This window comes from Bos indicus, chromosome 26 (genome assembly GCF_029378745.1).
Source record: "Bos indicus isolate NIAB-ARS_2022 breed Sahiwal x Tharparkar chromosome 26, NIAB-ARS_B.indTharparkar_mat_pri_1.0, whole genome shotgun sequence".
Taxonomy (NCBI): Eukaryota; Metazoa; Chordata; class Mammalia; order Artiodactyla; family Bovidae; genus Bos; species Bos indicus.
The window spans coordinates 41,695,282-41,719,215 of NC_091785.1; the positions used below are offsets into that span (position 1 = coordinate 41,695,282).

The 23,934-nt window shown below is 38.3% G+C and overlaps 1 protein-coding gene across 12 annotated transcripts in view; it reads left to right on the forward strand.

The window, feature by feature from the left end:
* PLEKHA1 (pleckstrin homology domain containing A1) overlaps positions 1–23,934 on the forward strand; it is a 54,627-nt gene that overhangs the window by 27,282 nt on the left and 3,411 nt on the right. For 3 of the 12 annotated variants that reach the window (XM_019952892.2, XM_019952893.2, XM_019952894.2), the window contains exons 4-11: positions 356–401; positions 8,185–8,282; positions 14,096–14,221; positions 15,401–15,544; positions 17,073–17,141; positions 19,833–19,897; positions 20,503–20,566; positions 22,228–22,317. In XM_019952892.2, coding sequence (XP_019808451.1) covers positions 356–401; positions 8,185–8,282; positions 14,096–14,221; positions 15,401–15,544; positions 17,073–17,141; positions 19,833–19,897; positions 20,503–20,566; positions 22,228–22,317 — 702 coding nt within the window. Of the gene's footprint in view, positions 1–355; positions 402–8,184; positions 8,283–14,095; positions 14,222–15,400; positions 15,545–17,072; positions 17,142–19,832; positions 19,898–20,502; positions 20,567–22,227; positions 22,318–23,551; positions 23,623–23,934 lie in introns of all 12 variants that reach the window. The other 9 variants (XM_019952895.2, XM_019952898.2, XR_011564315.1 and 6 more) reach the window with 6 other exon arrangements.

Here is a 23,934-nt window from a genome sequence, read left to right on the forward strand (position 1 = left end):
CTTTGGAGTATTCCTTGAGGGTATTTTGAAAATTACATGAAACCAAAAATGTTTATATGTGTGACATAAAACTTACTGGTTTATTTTCAGTTTCTTCATACTTCTTTTGAAGAAAAAACAATTTTGTTAAAAGAGAGCATGGAAGTATCATTTGTTTTTGCGTATCTTACATTTGGGACCCATGTTCTAAATTTAATTTATAGTTGTTTTTCATTTGCCTTAAAGTTTAACTTTAGATCTGTGTTGCTAAATGTGTGTGAGTACTGGGAAATTGTACATGTGGAAGTTCACAGTGTTTAAGGTTGATTATAATAGCATATGAAGAAGTGAGTGATTCATTTCTCTCTCTTGTTAGGTTAGCGATGCAACTAAACTAAGGCCAAAGGCTGAGTTCTGTTTTGGTGAGTAGCTGTATTTTATATATTAGTAATTTTAAGTTAGACTAATATAATTACATCATATTGCAAGAGAAAACAGTCACAGAAGGCCCACGACTTAGTCCTGCGGGTTAATGAATTATTCTAAGGCAGATTGCCTTGAAACTACAGTCTGGTGAAGAAGTAAAACTGCTCCCCCACCCCTGAAGCCTCTTCCTGTGTCCCATCCCAGTCACAACCTCCTCCCACTCTGCCCATGTGTAATCATTATCAGCGATTATGTGTAATCATTATCAGTGATTACAGTGATCACATCCAGCAAGATTAATTTTATTATCATTTGATGTTCAGTGCTTAAATAATGGAAAGGATTTAGTTTACAGCTTATGGGAAATGAGAAGTTCACAGCTTGGGAGCAAGGTAGTTAAGGGTATTTGATTAAGTGCTCAGTAAACATTTAATGAAGGTCCAGTGTATATGCACTTTGCTTGGCACTGGGGGCTGTGAGAGTAATAAGAAGCAGTTGTTGCCCTTAACAGTCTCCCAGGCTGCAATCTCACAGACGGGTACAGTTCAGTTCAGTCACTCAGTCGTGTTCAACTCTTTGTGACCCCGTGGACTGCAGCATACCAGGCCTCCCTGTCCATCACCAACTCCTGGAGTTTACTCAAACTCATGTCCATTAATTCAATGGTGATGCCATCCAACCATCTTATCCTCTGTCATCCCCTTTTCCTGCCACCTTCAGTCTTTCCCAGCATCAGGGTCTTTTCCACTGAGTCAGTTCTTCACATCAGGTGGTCAAAGTATTGGAGTTTCAGCTTCACCATCAGTCCTTAAGGATGGTCTGGTTGGATCTCCGTGCAGTCCAAGGGACTCTCAAGAGTCTTCTCCAACACCACAGTTCTAAAGCATCAATTCTTCAGCGCTCAGCTTTCTTTATAGTCCGACTCTCACATCCATACATGACTCCTGGAAAAACCATAACTTTGACTAGATGGACCTTTGTTGGCAAAGTAATGTCTCTGCTTTTTAATATGCTGTCTAGGTTGGTCATAACTTTTCTTCCAAGGAGCAAGCATCTTTTCATTTCATGGCTGCAGTCATCATCTGCAGTGATTTTGGAGCCCAAAATCAGGTACAGGGCCAGGGAATTATCATTGCATTTATCACAGGTGGTAGATAAAGGGGTGGCAATCTATTTAGTAGAGTCACAGAAGAAGAGCTTCAGATCCTTTTTTGGGGATCTTGGGAGTCAAGGGAGCCATACTACATGAGGCTAGTGTGATCATCCTTTATCACACTAGGGATAAAAGGTGGGAGGACCCCTGGACAGAGGGGTACAGGGGAGAAGAACGTGGTGTATGGGGGGATCTGAACACTGAATGAAGCTAGAGAGAGTGGTGAGAGACTGAAAAGTGAAAAGGCAGGAGTTAGGGTGTAATATGTTGACAGGTGATTTTTTTCTTGATGTGTTTTGGAAAATGAGAGGTAAGAGATTAGAGACCATCTAGAGAGATGATTGGAGAAGGCAATGGCACCCACTCCAGTACTCTTGCCTAGCAAATCCCATGGACAGAGGAGCCTGGTAGGCTGCAGTCCATGGGGTCACTAGGAGTCGGACACAACTGAGTGACTTCCCTTTCACTTTTCACTTTCATGCATTGGAGAAGGAAATGGCAACCCACTCCAGTGTTCTTGCCTGGAGAATTCCAGGGACGGGGGAGCCTGGTGGGCTGCCGTCTATGGGGTCGCACAGAGTTGGACACTACTGAAGTGACTTAGCAGCAGCAGCAGAGAGAAGATAGAAGGTGAAGGAAGTTTTGTTGTGTTGATAGGAGAGTTTGATGCAAGGAGATGGGTTAAGTGGTTTTTAAACTACTGTTCCTAACATGAGCCTGAATTAGGATAATGGCAATTGAGGAAAAGAGGAGGAGTGAAGAACATTAGAAGGAAAAGCACAAGGACTTGGTGACTGGACCTGTGGGAACTGAAGGGAAGACAGAGATATCAAATAGGTTTGCTTCAAGGAAAGAAATCGAGGATCTAGGAGACCTGATTTGATAGGTTGAAATATTTAATATGGGGTGAAATATTTAGTGTGGAGTTTGAATGGTGGAGAAACATCCAAATGGAAATACTCTGGTGACAATAATTAGGGACGAGATGGAGCTTGAAGATCAAGAACAGAGAACGTTAGAATCTGTTATTATAGTGGGTATAGTTAAAACTGGGAGAATCTGTATGCCCTCAGTGTGTTAGTGGACATTAGTGAGGAAAGGGACAAAAATTAGTAGGAGTTTCCAGCTGACCTCAGAAGAGACTGTTTTACATTAAAGTAGAAGATATTTGTTAAATATGTTTTTTTTTGCTTGGGAAGGGCAGGTTTCTTCTGTAGGCAGTATGGTAGGGATAGCATTGTATATGTCCAGTAAGAAAGTGTGATACAAGCAGGATATAGTATGAGGATCCTCTGTAATGCTTTTATCACCACTAAGAAGCTATAAAAAGTCATATGTTTTTTACAAATTTATAATTTTTGGTTGCTAAATCGGAAAACGCCTCAGAACCTTGTTGAGTGAAAGGCTCCTGGGGGTAAGTCACGTGACAGAGAACGTTGTATTTTAGAGTATATCATGCACACACTCTTGAAATTCATTAATGTAAAATCTCAAACATACAGTTTGAAGGGCTAGCAGTAAGTATACAGGGAAAGATCTGACATTAAGTTATCGCGGTATTTAGAATGAGGGATTTTCGTTGAAATCAGAGATTAAGATTAGTCATCTATTGCTCTGCCAGTAGTTTATTAGTCTTCTGTTAAAGGGAGTGTTGGTCAGTTGTGTCCAAGTCTTTGCAACCCCACAGACTGTAGCCTGCCAGAGTCCTCTGTCCATGGGATTTTCCAGGCAAGAATACTGGAGTGGGTTGCCATTTCCCTCTCTAGGGGACCTTCCAGACCCTCCCCCGTCTCCTGGTCTCCTGCATTGGCAGGCAGGTTCTTTTAACACTGCACCACCTGGAAGGCCCCATTAGAGGAAGGAAGGATTCATAACATGTTTACCTTCAGAAAGAGGCGCTGACTTCTAAAATGGACCGACAGCTTCCATAAAAAGGGCAGCATAAAGACTTTCTCACTTTTTGTTCTTATTCAGTTGCTAAGTCATGTCCAACTCTCGGCTACCCCATGGACTGCAGCATGCCAGGCTCCCCTGGCCTTCACTGTTCCCCAGAGTTGCTCAGATTCACGTCCATTGAGTTGGTGGTGCTCTCTAACCATCTCATTCTCTGCTGCTTCCTTCTCCTCCTGCCTTCAGTCTTTCCCAGCATCAGGGTCCTTTCCAATGAGTCAACTCTTTGCATCAGGTGGCCAAAGTATTGGAGCTTCAGTATTCAGCATCAGTCCTTCCAATGACTATTCCTCCCCCTTTTCTTCTCAAATTGCCCCCAAACAGTGAGAACAAGAAACATTCAAACCATATTCCCTGAAACGAGCAGATTTCTGTAATTCACAGTGTAAAAAGGTGGGAAGTGGATGGAGGAGGAGGAAATAACTTAGCAGAGTAGAAGAGGCCCCTGAAAAGCTAGTCATTTCCACATCCTGCCCCCGTGCCAGCTCCGGACAGACTAGGTGCTGGATCCTGTCTAGGGAAGCATCAGAGAGGAGGGACCCAGCACAGGGACTTTGTTTGCATGTCTCTGTAGAAACAACCTCTGGTCCCTACCTCCAGCTGGCTCAGGCAGGCGGCCACCCTTCCCCCATCCCAGCAAGGAATGGCATGTGTAGTATCTCCCGAAATAGCATCAGTCAGGCTATGTGCCTGCAGACAGTAGTCCTGGAGAAGAGGGGGGAATGAGGCATGAAACGGAAAACGGGAGGATTAAATAAAAGTCAGCACACCAAATGCAACTCTTTCCTGTGTCCAGGCCCAGAGCATCAGCAGCCAGGTGGAAATGGGGCAAGAATCTGAACAGCCCAGAGAAGACAGCCATAGGTACTGACAGCTGGCATTTCTACCAGAGGGGCTTGCTGTACAGTGATGCCCACCAATCAGAATCCCTACATAATATTCAAGAGAACTTCCAAGGAGTTTTTTGGTATCTTGTTTTTAAGTATGAATGGCTAGCCCAGAATTACATGACATTTGAGAAGAAAAAACTGTCAAATAGGAAAAAGAACATGAGACTATGAAAAAACTCAGAAGAACAAGGCAAAGAAAGCTAAAAATGAAGCAGGTAGTAGAAGAGAAATAAAATTAAATTAGAGGCTCCCTTCAGAAAACTGATGTATGACTAATAGAGAAAGAACGGACAGAGAAAGGAAAGAGGGAATAGAGAAAACAGAGGAAAATTGGCAAAGAAATATGATAAACTGTCTCATAACTATTTGATCCATTACCGTATTTGAACCAGAGCAGTTAATTCTTGGTTGTGAGATGATTTTTATTTGGAATCAAGCTAATGTTTGTGCTTCAGGTTTTATCCATTTGGTACATTCACTCTGATGGTAAAGATTTGAAATGAAGTAAGGAAAGTACTTAAGTGAAAAGCTAGTAAGTGCTCAAGCCTCTGCTCTACATTCATTATGCACAATGAAACCTTTGCTTTAAAAGTGTGGAAACTTAACAGGTTTCATACAGTTTATCATTATTCTTATTAAAAGTTTTTTTCCTTTCTTTGCCTGTTCCCATCACTGCTAGTAAATTTTTTTGTAATTTGCTCCAACATTTTGCACAGTGCTTCCTTACTTGGAAATCTCCAGCTGATGCTGACTATCATGAAGGTGATGAAGACGGTGACAGGGAGCTTCTGTTCTCTCCCAGGCCCTGTGCTGGCTGCTTTACACACATTGCCTCCACTCTCAAAGGAGGGATGTGTTATGCTCCATTTCATAGACGAGGAAAACGAGTCAGAGACTAAATAGATAGTATAAGATGGGATTGCTAGTAGGTGCATGAGCTCGTTAGGTTTGGTTAGCTCCAGGCTCAGATTTTCCCTCCTATCAAATCACTATGCCTCTTCCTGCCATGAAAATAATTCTTAAAGCACATGATTTTTTATTTAGACTGCAAATTGTTTTAAGAGTCTTTTTAGAGGTATATTTACCTCTCTTCTTTCCCTGAAAAGATACCTTCCTATAAATGTTACTTATTCAAAAAATACATGTATTAAGCACTTCCTTTATAGCAGGTATAGTGTATTACCAAGTGCTTAGAATTTTAAACTCTTCAGATATTCTAGGCAGATGCCCAGAATAATATTGAGGGGCGAAAAAGCCATTATGAGGGGAGCGCAGCTTCAGCCTAAGTTGGAAAAGCTTATAAAGGATGCTTTACTGAATGTTGGAAATTAAAAACAAAAACTATATATTGACATATGTAATAGCCTAGTGAGTTACTCACTTAATTTATATTTATGGCATTTATAATTTCTCCAGTCACTAGTAGGATATAAAAGAACAGATTTATAGTGTGTTAAACTTCTTTAGGTCCAGACTAATTGTTTTATAGCCCTTCACAAGATAAGACTTGAATCAATTCAAGGAAGCTCTGGTTTAGTATCTTGTTCTCAGTCTTAGTTTCATAATCTAGTGAGTTTGAGAAGTAAGCGTTTTCCCCCCTTGCCTTAGTCACGTTCAGCTGAGTGTTAGTATGCTATTTAAAATTTTGTTGGAGACTTATAGAAGTCATTTAAAAAAGTATATTAAAAACAAAAAATTACAGCACCGTAGTTGTTCAGATGCTTTAGCTCTTAGAATAATGGTTTTTTTTTAAATAAATCATGTAATATATAATTAATAAGCTTTAATTTGAACATGGACTATAGTAGTTTGTTGACCACTATATGCAGGAATGCTTTGCTTTATAGAAGTAGTAGTCACTAAATGGGTATATGTAAATGAAACTGTATAAATGTAATGTAAATGTATTAAGATTATAAACATAAAATGAATAAGTGCTAGAAAAATAAAGGTTTATTTTTATAATCTTGAGTCAGGGAGATTTTCTAAGTACCATGTGAAAGCTAGAGTCTTTAAAGAAAAGAAAAAGATTGATAGGCTATTTCTGATTCATCAAAATACCATGAACTAAGTGACAAAGACTAATGACAGACAGGAAAGTACTTGAAATAAAACTGAAAGGGTTAACATAAAAGCTCTTCAGTTCAATTCAGTTGCTCAGTTGTGTCCGACTCTTTGTGACTCCATGGACTGCAGCATGCCAGGCCTCCCTGTTCATCACCAACTCACGGAGCTTACTCAAACTCATGTCCATTGAGTTGCTGATGCCATCCAACCATCTCATCCTCTGTTGTCCCCTTCTCCTCCCATCTTCAATCTTTCCTAGCATCAGGGTCTTTTCCAATGAGTCAGTTCTTCGCATCAGGTGACCAAAGTATTGGAGTTTCAGCTTCAGCATCATTCCTTCCAATGAATATTCAGGACGGACTTTAGGATGGACTGGTTGGATCTCCTTGCAGTCCAAGGGACTCTCAAGAGTCTTCTCCAACATCACAGTTCAAAAGCATCAATTCTTGGGTGCTCAGCTTTCTTTATAGTCCAAGTCTCACGTCCATACATGACTACTGGAAAAAACATAGCTTTGACTAGATGGACCTTTGTTGGCAAAGTAATGTCTCTGCTTTTTAATAGGCTGTTTAGGTTGGTCATAGCTTTTCTTCCAAGGAGAAAAGTTCTTATAAATAAAGCTTTTACAAATCAAGAAAAAGTAAATGAACGACTCAGGAGAAATATGGGTAAAGAAAATAAACAGAGCTTACAAAACAAGTGTAGACAACCAGTAAACATAGAAAACTAATTTGTCTCAGTAATCAAAGATTCAGATTTAGACAGGCTATAAGTTTTTACCAATTGGGTGGACAGAGAGTCAGGAAAACACACCACACTTAGTGTTTCAAACCCAAGGGATTTGTTACAGGGAATCGGTTGACCAGATGTTGAGAGGCTGAAGGCGCACGAAAGGAATGCTGAAGTAACCCAGTGATTAAAAACTATATGAAGCAGCTTCCATCACCAGGCTGGAGAGAAGAAAGGGAAGAGGTGATATTACCAGAACCTAGGACTTCCTGAGGGGACTTCAAGGCTGGTGTAGGGAGCAGCAGAAGAGCTTGGAGCCATGGCTGGTTGTGTGTTGTTGCTACTGGAGGGGCGTCAGCAAGAGCCATCCCCTACCCCACTTTCCTCCTACCTCTCATCTCCCACCAGTACCACCCATTAGCAGGACATGCCCAGGCTGGCAAGGAAGTCTAGGAAATAATGTCACAGCGTCTCAGGGCTGAAAACAAAAGAGGTGCTAGTGAGGAATATTAGATAATTTAGGCCTTTGGATACAGTATTGGTTGGATTCAACCTTTGGGGAAGACAGTTTACTAATATCTGTAAAAATGTTAAATGTGAATTTTCTTATTATTGAAGCCTATGGTAAGAAATCTGTCCTATAGAAATGCTAGCCAAAGTGTGGAGAAGTGTACGTACATGATGTTTCATTGGGATATTTTACATAGTTTAAAAAATCAGAAATAGCCGAAATGTCCGTCATTAGAGGATTGGCTAACTATATTGTGATATTTTTACATATAGTGAGAAATGTGACCATTAAAATTAGAGTCTTACTGATAGTACTCTATGTTATTGAGTGATGAAAGCAATATCATATATGGTCTAACATTCTGTCAAATTCAAGAGTCACAGTACTGAAGCTGGCAAGGTTTTTCAGCTGTCGCAGACATAAGTTTAGGTAATAAGTACACAATTTCACCTGTTGTAGTTTGTTTTTTCTCTCAACAGTTATGAATGCAGGGATGAGGAAATATTTCCTACAAGCCAATGATCAGCAGGACCTAGTAGAATGGGTGAATGTGTTGAACAAAGCTATTAAAATTACAGTAAGTATATGTATTTTTTGTGTGAAAAAAATGTATTATCTTCATGTGATCTTTACAGATTGTGCAATATACCTACTGAGTGTCCTTAGCTTACCAACAGTTTATCCCAGAGTTCCTCAAAGTTTGTTTAAAAGACAGGTTATAATATGAATGCTTTTTCTTATTTTAATACATGGTAACTATTAGCCCTTAAAAATCGGCCCATTGATGCCTTTTTAACCCATTGTATACCAAATAAAGGTCTGATTACTGTAGATTCTAACTGCTGTTTACACTAAAGTTTCTAAGGGAAAATGCAGATAGGGTTCTACCTTTCGGATATGTTTCCCCCCCTCTCCCTGCAGGGAAGATTAAAAGACTTCTTACCACCTACCCAAGGAATAGAAATGGCATTCTGTCTGCCTTTTAAGCCATAACTGGGACTGGTCGTAGGTAGGTAGGAGTTGAAGATAGGAGCAGGACAAGATAGTGAAGGGCTTAGAAATGACTTCAGGGGTAGGGACTGATCTGAAGAACTGTAATATCCAGGCGGTCCTGCCCACGTGGTCCTTGGGGGTTTGTCTCAGGCTTGAAACTTTTTGTCACACTGTTTTTTCCCCTCCAGTTCCTGGGCACTCATTTTCTTGTGCTGCAGTTTCCTGCTTCCAACTCAGGCTTCTCTTTTTGGTTTTCTGATGAACATTAATATGTGTTGTTTGTCTGTAGTGTGCCAGGCCTTGCACTGAAGGTTTTACCTGAAAGTACCTGAAAAAGTGAGGCTTAGAAGGATCGAGTGACATGTATAGGTTTGATAGCTGTTAAGTTGTGGAGCTGTGAGCCACACCATCTGCTTGACTCTGCAGCTTAACTCTGAAGCTCAGTGCCTCACTGCTTCCTGAAAGAATGAGCCTCCATCCTTCTTCTCTGACCCTAAAGCAGAACACAGATTTCTGGGAGAGTTTAGTACTGCTGCTGAGCAAGTGACGGGAGCTGTTCCCTGATGAAGCCTCTCCTTCCCTTTCCCCTCTTACACACTGGTGGAGAAGCACACACAGCAGGCCCATATGGGAAGGATAGGGAAGGAGGTCCTGGGTGAGGTTGTGTAAATGGAAGGGTGTTTTTACTAAAATGAGGTTATTTACTGACCCAATATGACTTACTCTTTAAAGACATATGCCCTGACAGTCAGCATATGTTCGTTTCCATTTAAATGAATAAGCCATATTTATGTCATAACACAATAAAGAGTTAATATAACTAAAGCTGTTCTCAGAGTTAGGTCGATTTTTTTGGGTCTTGCACCAGAACAGCTTGTTACCACATGACAGAAAACACCCACGCACTGCATCTGATCTGTACATGAAGCAGAAGTTATTTTAGGTTTGTGCAGTTTCAGGAAAGCAGTTTTTTTCAACTGATTCAGAAGTGCATTTTCTTAAAAGGCTTTAACTGATTGTTTTTGACTCTTTGCAAATATTCCCTATTTGGGAAATTTTTTATAAAGACAATATGTAGTAATTTCATGGAAGTAATCCATTTTTCTTTTTTTAACAATTTGCAATGAGCAGCAGCATTGTTTCTTAGTGCTTTAAGAGAAAAAGTAGTGAATTGAATGGTTTCAGACTTTTTACCATTTGGGAGGTCTTTTGAATTGCTGTATCTAATTTATTAATGGTATGAAACTGTCTTATACAAGTGACACTTTAAGCTTACTCAAATGCAAGAGAAACTGATAAGGAATTGGGTAATGTGTCAAAGTATGTGGACTCTTAAATAGCTTTTGTGGTCTTGCAGCTGTTGAAACTTTTATAGTTTAAAGATGAATCTGTTGTATATGTGTTTTTATAATTCACGTTTAAAAATATAAATTTAAGATATAGAAATCCGTGCTTGTCAACAAAGTGGTTATAGCTGTTAAATTGAGTATAGAATTGGTATCACTTAGTAAAAATTGGTTTTCTATAGGTACACATTAACTCATAGGATAGCAATGAAAGAATTTCCCATGCTTTAATAAGAAATGTTTTATTTCACTGTTCTTTAAAAAAAAATCTTACCAGTGTTAAAATTCCATATGCATTTAAGTGCAGAATCTTTAACCTGGTGTACTTCCCTATGGAAGTTGCTTGTAATTTACATGTAGATTTCTTTGTAAATTTCAAGTTTCCATTTTAATGTATGTGTAGTTTACCTTTCTATAGAATCACTCCAAGTGACATTTGGTAAACTGTGTAATTTAGTAGTCTGCTGAGTACAATGTAATATATAAACTTTTGAAAGTTTTGGAAATTCAAAATTAGGTTTTGGAAGTATATGGTTTCAGAATAGAGGTGATTAGAGGACAGTGGGTAAGGGAATGGTGATTATCTACTTACTAATTATAGTACCATGCCATCTTAATGGACCATCCTCTAGCACCATAGTTCATGGCTTTCCTCACTTTGATGAATTCTGTGTGACTGTGTGTTGGTGGCTGTCATTAAAACAATTTTCCTCTTACTTACAAAAAAGAGAGAAAGAGCAATAGTAGAGAAACCAAGAAGCAAGAGAGTTCCAGAAAAACATCTGCTATATTGACTATGCCAAAGCCTTTGACTGTGTGGATCACAACAAACTGGAAAATTCTTAAAGAGATGGGACTACCAGACCACCTGACCTGCCTCCTGAGAAATCTTTATGCAGGTCAGGAAGCAACAGTTAGAACTGGACATGGAACAACATACTGCTTCCAAATCAGGATAGGAGTCTGTCAAGGCTGTATGTTGTCACCCTGCTTATTTAACTTAAATGCAGAGTATATCACGAGAAACGCTGGGCTGGATGAAGCACAAGCTGAAATCAAGATTGCCAGGAAAAATATCAGTAACCTCAGATATGCAGATGACACCACCATCATGGCAGAAAGTGAAGAAGAACTAAAGAGCCTCTTGATGAAAGTGAAAGAGACGAGTGAAAAAGTTGGCTTAAAACTCAACATTCAGAAATCTAAGATCATGGCATCTGGTTACATCACTTCATGGCAAATAGATGGGGAAACAGTGGAAACAGTGGCAGACTTTATTTTGGGGGGCTCCAAAATCACTGCAGATGGTGACTGCAGCCATGAAATTAAAAGACGCTTGCTCCTTGAAAGAAAAGTTATGACCAACCTAGACAGCATATTAAAAAGCAGAGACATTACTTTGCCAACAATGGTCCATCTAGTCAAGGCTATGGTTTTTCCAGTGGTCATGTATGGATGTGAGAGTTGGACTATAAAGAAAGCTGAGTGCTGAAGAAATGATGCTTTTGAACTGTGGTGTTGGAGAAGACTCTTGAGAGTCCCTTGGACTGCAAGGGATCCAACCAATCCATCCTAAAGGAAATCAGTCCTGAATATTCATAGGAAGCACTGATGTTGAAGCTGAAACTCCAATACTTTGGCCACCTGATGCAAAGAACTGACTCATTGGAAAAAAACCCTGATGCTGGGAAAGATTGAAGGCAGGAGGAGAAGGGGATGACAGAGGATGAGATAGTTGGATGGCATCACCAACTCAATGGACCTGAGTTTGAGTGAACTCTGGGAGTTGGTGATGGACAGGGAGGCCTGGTGCGCTGCAGTCCGTAGGATCGCAAAGAGTTGGGCATGACTGAGCGACTGAACTGAACTGAGAGGAACCAACCTTGAAGGAAGTATTGATGACTAGAATTTGGAAAGTCAACTTTCAAAGTACACTTTCAACTATTTATATTGATAACTATAAATATGATGGGGTCTGGTCCCCTGTTGATTATTAAGGAATATCCAAGATGCATATGGCATATTCCTAAATAAACCTACTATTTTTTAAAATAGTGTCTTTCCCACTGTAGGTTTTGATTTAAAAAATCAGTATTTGATTTTAATCTAAAAACAAGTGTTTTGAAATTATGGCCCAACTTCCACACTTTTTTTTTTTTTTTTTTCCATTTTAATTGGCAACTGGGAGTAGATAGAATAACCTGAATACAGAACTTCTGTCTTACCAAGATGGTGTATATATGTAATCCAAAGTGTAAGGCTTTATACTTGTGTTTTTCAGCCTGTAGGTAGAGCCCTCAGAAAGCTCCTAACATCCAGGAGTTTGTTCTTGAATGTTTTAGGTTTCAGTCTTCAGGCTTGCCATTTTGTTCATCTCTTCTGTAGTCACTTTTAGCTTTTCTTTTTCTGCTGTTAGAATTTCCTATCATTAGGATCATGTGCAGATGCTTGCCAAAAATACATGCAGATCTCTCACAGAAAAACCATCACAACAATCAGGGATGGGAAGCAGGGAAGAGTGGATAAGCAATCGGCAGTGAAACCAAGCATGTTCAGTGTCTGACATTTCCCATCTGTCTAGTGAGGTCACTTTTCTGATTCTTATTACAAGTTGCCTGACTGGTTTTTTTTGATTCTGAAAATGTGTTTATTTTAATGACTACCTTGAGAGCTCACTTTCCATTCAGAATTTTTAAGGGAGTTAACTATATTCATGAGTATTCTGCTTATATTTTTCTTGCTCTTAGAAATGTTTGCAATTTAGATAATTTTGATTGTAAAATGCAATTCTAAGTCAATTGTTGAGCTATTAACATTGGACTTAGGCTGTACTTAGCATTCTGTTATAAGGATAAATGAGAAGCGGTGGGTTTAACGGTATAGGCAAGGGTTTTCTAATATACTATCATTTCTAGAAGAAAAATGAAAAAAAAAGTAAATTTTAGTATATTTTTAAGGAGATATTAGAGGTATTTTCTTAGGAAATTCTCACATATGACTAAACCCTCAACTTCTTGAAATAGGGAGTAGCCACTTTTCGTATGGGTCACCTTTCAGCAGCACATTGCAGCTAATACAAATGTTGGAGAGCTAATTCTTTCTCTGGTTTCAAATTCTTTTAGTACATTTTTCTGTTCTTATGGCTAACATGGCCACATTTTCTCTGTCAGAATAATTGAAGTAGATGATGCTCTTCACTAGAAAACACTGGGACTTCTTTAGCAGATTGTTTCTGGGTATAGTGAACTTTATATAGCCCTTTCACTCTTAAGTATTTTTGCGAATCTTGGCAAGTAAAATTCTGTCTGTAGTCATATTGTCTTTAAAAAGCTCTCCAAAACGTGCAACCTCTTAGATAAAATCTTTTAGAAGAATTTAGGAAACTTCCCCCTCCAGAATTCATTTCTCTTCCCTGTCCTTCTTATTCCCTTCATTCTTTTGTTTCTGCCCACGACTGGTATTATAGTTTAATTATGGATGAGAGGGTGGAGGGTTGGCCTAAGGCCTGGGGAGAAAGCCATTAGGGGGACATCTGAAGAGACGGGATCCCCTGTCCTTGGGATGTTGCACAGTCGGGCAGGACTGGAGGGATGGGAAGGGTAACAGCACAGAGCTGTGACCCATTCTCAAGTGCTCTGATAAAATGGGGATGTCGTTATAGTGGTTAAATGAGAAAGAGAGTTATACGAACTGAGCTAGAACGTGGACCAGCCAAGATCAAGAGTTACATTCCCTGGTGCCTCTTGAGCCTGTTTTCTTACAGCTGTGGTGATGCTCCTCCTATGCATAGGATTGACAGGAGGATTAAAAGGGAAAATATATGAGATAGTACCTGCCCAAGGAAGCACACGGTAAATGATGGCTGTGTCATAAATACTGTAAAAGAAAAACCAGTATGAAAACTTAAAGGGTTTTATATATATATATATATATAAAATAATTTTTATATATACCAGTTATATATAGACTTATGATTGGTTGGAAATTCTGTGATAAAAGAGGATGTCAGATAATGCTTGTTGCAAAATGATTCATCAAGTTACTGTTTTAGGTCCCAAAGCCATTAGACTCACAGCCTCATCCTGATAACCCAAGTCGCCAAGGCGAATGTGGAAAGAAGCAGGTCTCTTACAGAACTGACATTGTTGGTGGTGTGCCCATCATTACCCCAACTCAGGTAAGAAGTCAGTTCTTCTATTGTGTGATGGTTTAGCTACTGCATATTGATTTTTGTATTGTTATCAAAAGTCAAATGGTACATCTTTATTGAATAAATGCAGTCACTAAAACATAAAACTTTTATACTTATTTCAAAAGTATGTTTTTATTGTAAAAAATCTGGAAAGCATTAGGTAAACAACATTTAACACTTTACATGTTTTCTTCTGAGTCTTTCTTCCAGGCCCTTTTACCCCCTAGACATGGAAATACTTTGTAAACTGCTTTTTTTCCTTAGGTCTGAAATATTTTCTAAGTCACCAAAAATTATTTCACATTGTTTATCATGACTATGTGGTAGCTTTATTCCTAATCACCCAAACGTGGTAGTAACCCAAGTGCCCTTTATGGGTGATTTAGCCAATGGGACGTCCAAACCGTGACATTACTGCTCTCAGTGAGAAGGGTCGAACAATTGGTACAAGGACCATCCTGAATGAATTCCCAGGAGAATAATACAGAGTGGCAAATGCCAGTCTCAAAAGCCCACGTACTGTATGATTCCATTTGTATTAAATTCTCTAAATGTCATAATAATAAGGATGGAAAACAAATTAGTGGGGGCCAAGCAGTTGGGGATGGAGGCTCTAAAGGGGCAGCCTGAGGGAGCCTTGTGGTGGTGGACACTTCTGTGCTGTGGTGGTGGCGGGATCACAGATATGGTAATAAAACTGCATAGAATGATGCATGCACAGAGACAGGCGTGTGAAACTGGGGAAATGTGGACAAGGTCTGTGACGTGTTTCAGTGTCTGTTTTGATAATGTGCCATAGAATAGTTTTCCCTGTTTGGAGAAACTGGTTGAAGGGCACGTAAGACCTCCTGTACATTGTGTTTTTACAACTTCCTGTGAATATTTATAATTATTTCAAATTAGAAAGTTAAACCCCAGCATCCCCTACCAAAAAAAAAAAAAAAGTGCTGGTGGCAAGACTTTTGCAGAAAAAGAGAGATAGAAATCTGGGTTTTAATCAGTGTTGTTAAAAGTTATGATTAAGTATCTCAAATTAATTAGAAAATACTTGAAGATCTGTTTTCCTCACTAATGGATTTTAAGATTGCTGGGATAACAGCATGAATTGCAAGCATGCTTTTAAGCTAAACAAGCAAGAAAAGACTTTATTTTGCTTCATTTTAGAAAGAAGAAGTAAATGAATGTGGTGAAGCTATTGACAGAAATAATTTGAAGCGGTCACAAAGCCATCTTCCTTACTTCACTCCTAAACCACCTTCAGATAGTGCAGTTATCAAAGCTGGGTATTGTGTAAAACAAGGAGCAGTGGTGAGTAGTTTAACACAGTATGTGAAATAATGAAAAATGAGTATGCATTAGCAAACTGTCAACATACACATGGTTTGCTTTGTTTTGTGAAAGACCAGCTTGCTGACCAGGAGTCAGGAGAGGGCATAGGGGTTATTGTGTTCAAAACTCAGTGCTATTATTTTCTTGGTCCGTAGGCGGCTAGGTAAGTTAATGCCCATTACAACTAACCTGCAATTTTAAGCGAACTTTCCTAACAATTTAAATTTATTCCAGGAAGGGTTTCTGTTGATTTTTTTTACCCCCTTGGGAGTGGGTCAGGGAAAGGGAACTCTAGTAGGGAGATGGCAGAAAAGGAGGGCAAGGAGGGTGGGGTGTGGATCACTTATTTGGTGCAGGGTTGGGCTGACCCGAGTTGAAAATGCTGAGACCTTGGGTTACTGACTTAACATCTCAGGCTCTCAGTTTTTTTTTTTTTTTTTTCGGTGTGTGTGTATGTAGAAAATCATATTATAAAGCCTACCATCCAGAAGGTTTTTTGAAAGATGCAGTTGAGAGAGGTCACAGCATAGCACCTGGCCATTAGTAATAGCTGGTTGGCCCAGATAACAAATCGATGATAAGAAACTGTGGAAAGAGCAAGTACATTCACCAGTATTATTACAGTTCCAAATTCCCTTTCTAAAATATGAACTAAATCTATAGATTTTCATGAGAAAATAAACTTCAAAGTTTAGAAATAAAGTTAAAAAATTTTTTTACTTAAATATCTACTGGCAATTCTGCTTGATCTTATATAGTAACTTCTGGCAGCTCTGATGAGCTCAGGCCAACCAAGGCAAGTTCTTTCACTCCTAATTGTTTGACCCTCTTTAGGCTACAGGAAATGAAGGTGAAAGCTGAAGGTTTTTCGTTCTTGCATGTCTGTAGATCAAATCAGAATTCTCATCAGGCTGTGTGTTAATTAGGGCTCTTGAGACATTCCTTTCTGTTGCACTCTTAAATCCAAAATACTGACCCTTAGAAAATCTGAAGTGCTTTCACAAAAACTATTATTTCATTGACAAAAAATGTTTATACAGAGTAGGTTCACTTTATTAAACATGTTACTTTACTAGTTAGTATTATAAAGTTCCTGTTGAGGATTCATGCATGTTATAGATGAAGAAGCTTGATATAGTTTAATAACATTTCCTGTGCTTGCTTGTTGAACTCTTAACAGTCTTTACTTTGTGGGGGATGCAGGGCATAGAGAAGTGCTTTCTTTGTTTTGTTTTTTTTTTTAACTTTCAGAGCATCAAAAATATAAGACTATATTATAAAATCATATAATAAGAGCTAAAAGCCAAGCACCAAAGTTGAATTAGAAGTTCAAGGCCTGAGTAGCAAAAGAGATGAAATTTCCTGTATCTCCTCTTCTAAGGGAGGGTGGTGAGGTTTTCCGGTGCTTGACATTTCTGATTGTGGGTTCATATCAGAAGAATTAAGTGGTTATTAACATTTGACATCTTAGAAACAGAAGTCTCATGTCTGTGTTCATCTCTGGTAGATGAAAAACTGGAAGAGAAGATATTTTCAATTGGATGAAAACACAATAGGCTACTTCAAATCTGAACTGGTATGTTGCTTTGTCATAAATGTTGCTTTAAAAAGGTTTTAGAAGTGTTACACTGTGGTAATTATGTAGTTTCTTGTCCTGTTTTCTATTTTTAAAATAATTAAATTCTGGTTTTTGGAGATATATACAGTGTATTTTGTATTATCAAGTACCTGTGTTCTGCAGTAGATTGTTGGATAAACTGAGCGCAGTTCTACCTCTTCTCTGATGGACATTTGACAGAGGAACCATATGCCTTGATGACGGCAAAGATATATTCAGTGTATTTTGTTGTGATGCTTTTGGTTAACAGTATTTTCGTTCAATACATCTTAGGTAAAAAGAGTGTACCTTCAAAGGCATTCTACTCGGAAAGAATTAAAAACATCAGAACCCCTCAGTCTACACATTTCCTCTACAGGGGCTGTGGAGGAAATGGGAGAAAGTCCACATTTGACCCTCTGTATTTCTGCCTTCTCTTCCCTGCCCTCCCTTGGCATTTTCTCTTCCTATTTCAGGTTGACTTTTTTGTTTCTTCACATAAGATGTTTTCGTCCCATCTGAAGGTAGAATCAAAGACTGAAGTTCCCTCTTTCACTTGTTTGAGTAGCATCCTTATTTAAAATACTCTTGTCACGTGACCTGTGTTCTGCAGTAGATTGTTGGGTGAATTGAGCGCAGTTCTACTTCTTCTCTGATGGACATTTGACAGAGGAACCATATGCCTTGATGACAGGACAGAGCAGCACTGCCCAGGTGGACTTTGCACTAATAGAGATGTTCTGTTATCTGCCTTGGCCAGATCTAGTGGCACCTGTGGCTGTAAAATACAGCTGGAAATATGGCCACTGTGACTGATGATCCTGACTGTATTTAATTTTAAAGTTAAAACTGGTCATATTTAATATTTTAATTCAAATGGTTAGGCAGAGCTAGTGACTCCTCTTGGACAGCAGAGCACTGGAGAATAGGAAGGGCATGTTTTAAAATTCATCTCAGGTGTCTGTTCTTCTGGAAAACTTGTATGCCTTTCCTTTACACATGTGTTACCCGATACCCACCTCGGTCATAACACTTCCCACTATGGTTTGTTACTGTGTACGTATTTGTCTTTACCAGTTAACTGCACGAGCTTCTTGAGAGCAAAGATTCTCTTTTGGACCCTTTTATCAACACAGCGCCTGGTACTTAGAAAATAATCAACAAGTATTTTTGAATGAATTGAAAAATGGCATAGCATAACAGGAATAGCCATTTTAGCTTGGGACCCTTTCTTAGACTTCAAAATCTAAGAGCCTTAGCTGGAAGCAGTAGCTACTTGGTTCAAAAAGTACCAGCCTTGGTGTCTCAGAAGCTGCACTTGTGCTTGGTTTGATGATTTTCTTAGTGCTGCATAGAATAATGGTATGTCTTAAACTCAGTGGTGTGTCATTTTCAGTGAAATACAGTATATAGTATTTCATGAAATGTTTACTGTGAATACTGTGCCAACTAGGAACTGGTTATGTCATACTTGAATCTTGTATCTGGTTTTGTAGCCTTAGTTGAGGTAATTAGTATGTCTAATCCTGTTTGCTCAGGTGAACAATAGTGCATGTATTCTAGAATTGTGGAAAGTGACGCATTTAAAACCTAGCACATGTCCTGCCACTTCAGTTCAGTTCAGTCGCTCAGTTGTGTCCGACTCTTTGTGACCCCATGAATTGCGGAACGCCAGGCCTCCCTGTCCATCACCATCTCCCAGAGTTCACTCAAACTCATGTCCATCGAGTCGGTGATACCATCCAGCCATCTCGTCCTCTGTTGTCCCCTTCTCCTTCTGCCCCCAGTCCCTCCCAGCATCAGAGTCTTTTCCAATGAGTCAACTCTTCGCATGAGGTGGCCAAAGTACTGGAGTTTCAGCTTTAGCATCATTCCTTCCAAAGAACACCCAGGACTGATCTCCTTCAGAATGGACTGGTTGGATCTCCTTGCAGTCCAAGGGACTCTCAAGAGTCTTCTCCAACACCACAGTTCAAAAGCATCAATTCTTCGGCGCTCAGCTTTCTTCACAGTCCAACTCTCACATCCATACATGACCGCAGGAAAAACCATAGCCTTGACTAGACGGACCTTTGTTGGCAAAGTAATGTCTCCACTTAGTACATGTTTTGGAGAAGGAAATGGCAACCCACTCCAGTGTTCTTGCCTGGAGAATCCCAGGGACGGGGGAGCCTGGTGGGCTGCTGTCTATGGGGTCGCACAGGGTCAGACACGGCTGAAGCGACTTAGCAGCAGCAGCAGCAGTGGCAGCAGTACATGTTTAATAAACTCTGTTTTTTAAAATGACAAATTTAACTCGGAGAAGCTGGCTATTTACTACTCTGGTCCCTTCTATATGAAAAAAAAAAGAGGAAATACTCGCTGGGTCCATAGCGGTTCATCGAGGAAAAGATGGATGGTTGTTGGCTTTTAATAAGCTTACAGTATCGTTCAGGACATCAGTAGTGTGAACATGGGTTATATGTCAGTTCCCTTGTTTCAAACCACAGTGTGTATACAGTTATAATACTTGAGCCCTTCTAATGCTAGATGGTTCAAGAAGGTAGATTTATGTCTTAGATGTGCGTCAGGAAGGAAGCATGATTTTCACAGTAGATCTCCAAATAAGACAACTAATGATCAGAGAGATTTTAAAAATGTATGTCTGTTTATCTGCCCTTTTTACGATAGGAAAAGGAACCTCTCCGCGTAATACCACTTAAGGAGGTTCATAAAGTCCAGGAATGTAAGCAAAGGTAAGCACCCCCTCAGACTTGGTGCCTAACACAACTATTAGCCCACAGTATATAGTTCCTCAGCTTAATCGATGCACTTTCAGATGATGTTTTCCTATATTACTGCCAGTGAGTTTTGCTAAAACTTTCAAAGCCTTCAGATTAAATATTGAGATTTTTTTGTTTGTTTGAAAACTACAAATTAGGGAACAATTCTTAAGCTTATTAATGGAAAGGACAGAATTTAATATGAACAACTTCTGTCATACTTGACAGATGGATGTATTAATAATTTTAATATTTCAAGGTTGCTGCAAAATAGAGCTTTAATAAGAAAGTATGTTAACTGTACCACTGTTTCTTTGAGCACACTCTTTCTTCACAGTTGAAAACTTTGGATTTTAAAGTTGTTTTTGCACTTTTCTAAAAATACATGTAACTGTATAAAATGTATAGAATTCAATGCAAGAATAAATTGAAAAATGATAATTTGGTATTTTTTAAGTAAATTAATATTTTACCTTTAATATTTATTAACACATATTTGGTACTGGGTAAATAAGTGAAAAGAAAACTATCAAATAATTGCTTCTTGAGTACAATTGGAAAATTTGTTTTGTTAACAGTGACATAATGATGAGAGACAACCTCTTTGAAATTGTAACATCATCTCGAACTTTCTATGTGCAGGTAGGATACTTCTTTCGAGATTATAGATCCTCCTAACAAGGAATTAATAATTTTAGAGGTGAAAATAACATAAATAAACGTGTTTCTCATAGAAGTAAGGAAAAATATGACAAATGTAATTGCCAACTTAATAAAAATGATGCTGTATCTAAGGTTATTGGTAGATCATATGTTCAGCAAAGAGATATTCTTCGCTGTAAGTTAATTGAATAGAATTAAGTTTTATATGGAGGAAGGGAAATGTGCTATTTATATGCTGTCTGTATTTTCAATTTGGATTATATTTGCACATATTTTGGAATTTCAATTATATCACTTTTTTGGTAATTTTCTAAAAAAAGGGACTCAAATATCCGTAATAAAAGTAAATAGTAGATCTTATTTCACTAATGGTGGATAGGTATCCTATGTTTAAGTTTAAAATATGCTTTTTATTTAACACATTGATTTACTTAAAAGTTTTTTTTATAAGAACATTTAGTTTTGTTTTTAAAAGTTATTACATATGCTTTTTGCAGAAAATATAGAAAAATACAGAAATATGAAGAGAAAGGTACTTTATAAAACATAGAATTCTACATTCAGGCAGCTGTTCTTTTTTTTGTTTGTTCTTATTAGGCTATATCTTTTTATACCAAGTGGGATCATATGAAATATAGTGTTATATCCTATTTATTTACTATATTATGGTCACTTTTTCCCACGTCATTAAGAATTCTCTGAAAGCCTTTTAGAACTATGCTCTCTCATATGAGTGTTTTACCATTAAACTATTTCTGTACTGTTACTGATCATTCATTAACATAGTTTTTGTACATTTACTATGGTATAAAGTGTTAGTGAACATTTTGTGAATAAACTTGTCTGGATTTCTTACTTCCTTCTGATCAGTTTCTAGATCAGGAGTCACTATTAGAGCACGAGCTTTTTTAAACCTGTCTTTTACCAAACTGATTTCTAGACTGGTGCTCTTGTTTGTAGTGAACGAAAGTATACTCTACCTCTGCCTGCTTTGAATTTTTCCCTTTTAAAATCTCTTTGTTATTATCATTGGTTCAAAAATATTACTTGTGTCTTTAGAATTTTTAAACTTAATCGAGAAGGGGCCCTACCTCGCCACCCCTCTGAGGGCCTTGTTTAATTGAAGTCATCGGAAGGCTTCTAATGCACATTGGAAGCCACAGTCCTATCAAGGAAGAGCCTGCTTTGGCATAGGACTGCCGATACCACTTTTAGGGTTTTAGGGTACAATTAGAAATTGTTTTTAGAAAAATAACATAAAATGATGTCACAGTGGTTTTTGTTTTTTTTACTGCACAATTACATAAATAATCCATCTTGAAAATTCAGACAAGTACAATGATTGGAGAGCAAAATGAGAAGGTCTTTGACTTCCTCCTCTTGTTTTCTCTCCAAAACTGTTCATGTTGACACTTTTTGACATGTCTCATCTTAGAACATTAAGTGCCCAACTTACTTCTGTGTGTTATAATTTACCCGGCAAAACCTGGTTCAAAAAAGCGATTTCTAAAATTTCTTAGAAACCATTGCCTTAGGCTGATTTTTTTGTTGATGGTTAATTACCAAGATGAACACATTGGATTTATAGACACAAGAGCTGATTTTGAGGAAAACTTGAATGAATGCTTCCTTCCCCTTAGGCTGATAGCCCTGAAGAGATGCACAGTTGGATTAAAGCAGTCTCGGGTGCCATTGTAGCTCAGCGGGGACCCGGCAGATCAGCGTCTTCTGTATGTTTCCTGTTCTCTGGGGTGATACTCCCTTGGATCCCCAATCCTGTCAAGTTATTTTTCTTCCTCTCCCCCTAATCCTTTTGATTTCTTTCTGTTTTGAGATTTATCTGCATGTTGACTTTCATACCGATTGGACTTGCAAAAAAAAAAATAATGCATTTCTAATTTAATGCTTCCTATAGTGTTATGTATACATAACTTTTCTGTGCATTGTATTGTCTTAAATGCACAAACAGGGCAACTAAAGAATGAACGTTTCCTTGTTTTGTTTTAGGAGTTCTTACTTGTCAGTAAGTCCAGATTTGGTATAATTTTACCAAGTCTTAGTGTGGTATTTGACCTAATCATTTAAGGCACCTTTAGTTGTAGCATTACACAATTTTGTGAAGTTTTCTCAGTTTCCTTTTTAACTTCCTGTAATTTCAGTTTAGGTTTTTTGCCTTAATAGCGCCATAAGACAGTTGAGCAGCTTGAACCTTAAATATAATGTTCTCTTTGCATTTCATTCTCATTTTTTACTTGGTTAATTTAAAAGGCTTCTTTTCACTATGTTAATTATCTTTGTGGCAGTATAGTAGATTAAACCAGCTAAACATTCTCAGTAAGGAATATGTTTTTACTTTTTAACTTAACATGTACATCATAAGAATAAGATTTAGCTTTAGGATACTTTGGTCACTGATCTGTGGTCTGAAAATACAAATCTACTAAGGAATGAAAAACTTGCAAGCATCTTAAAATGCAGTATGTTTGTCTACAGAAGGCAGTCTAACACTAATACACAGCATGATAGCCTTTATTACTGGGACTCATTGTCAGTGCTGATATTCTGCACTTCTAGTATTTTCCTGCAGTGCTAGTATTGCAGTAATACTGTCTTTTAATCTTTTCTTGTTAGAAATGACTCTAGGTCAGTAAATATTAAAAAAACCCATCTTTTCTCACTTTTAAAGTTATTCTTATATCCTTTTTGGAATAGCTCAGAAATTATTTTTAGAGGTGTTAATTTTGTAACCACCTGTGTTTTATGTGACCTTTTCAGCGGTCAAGTATGAGACTCTCTGCAAAAACAATATCTGTTGGGAAGAGGAAAAGCTGGAGAAGGGTGTTTGTGTTTTGTGCTTTGTGGTGGGGGCAAAGTGGACTCTCTGTCTCTGTCAGCAGAACTGTCTCTTTTCCTCCCCTTCCCAGGATAGGTTAACTCTAATCTTAGCTTTGCACTGTGTTCCAGATGCGGCAGGCCAGAAGGCTGTCGAACCCTTGTATACAGAGGTATACGTCAAGAACTGGGGAATGCAGCACGTATGTGGGCTCTCACGCACACATGCCTTCTTACTAGAGGGCCCGGACTTACTCACTACTCACAACTGATTCTAGAAAGTTGAGTTAACCAAACTGCCTTCTGCAGTTATCGTAACTGACTTTGTCAACACTAACGCAAACTATTTCACTATAGTTATCAGGTTGAATATGTCTATTAAAAAAATAATGGAAAAAAAATAGAACTTTACTAATTTAAAAAGTCCTGTCTATTTTCTAAAGCTTAATTTCCTGAGTTGCCATAAGAATTTTGATTTCTGTATTTCATGTATTTGGGAACTTTTTTATACTACA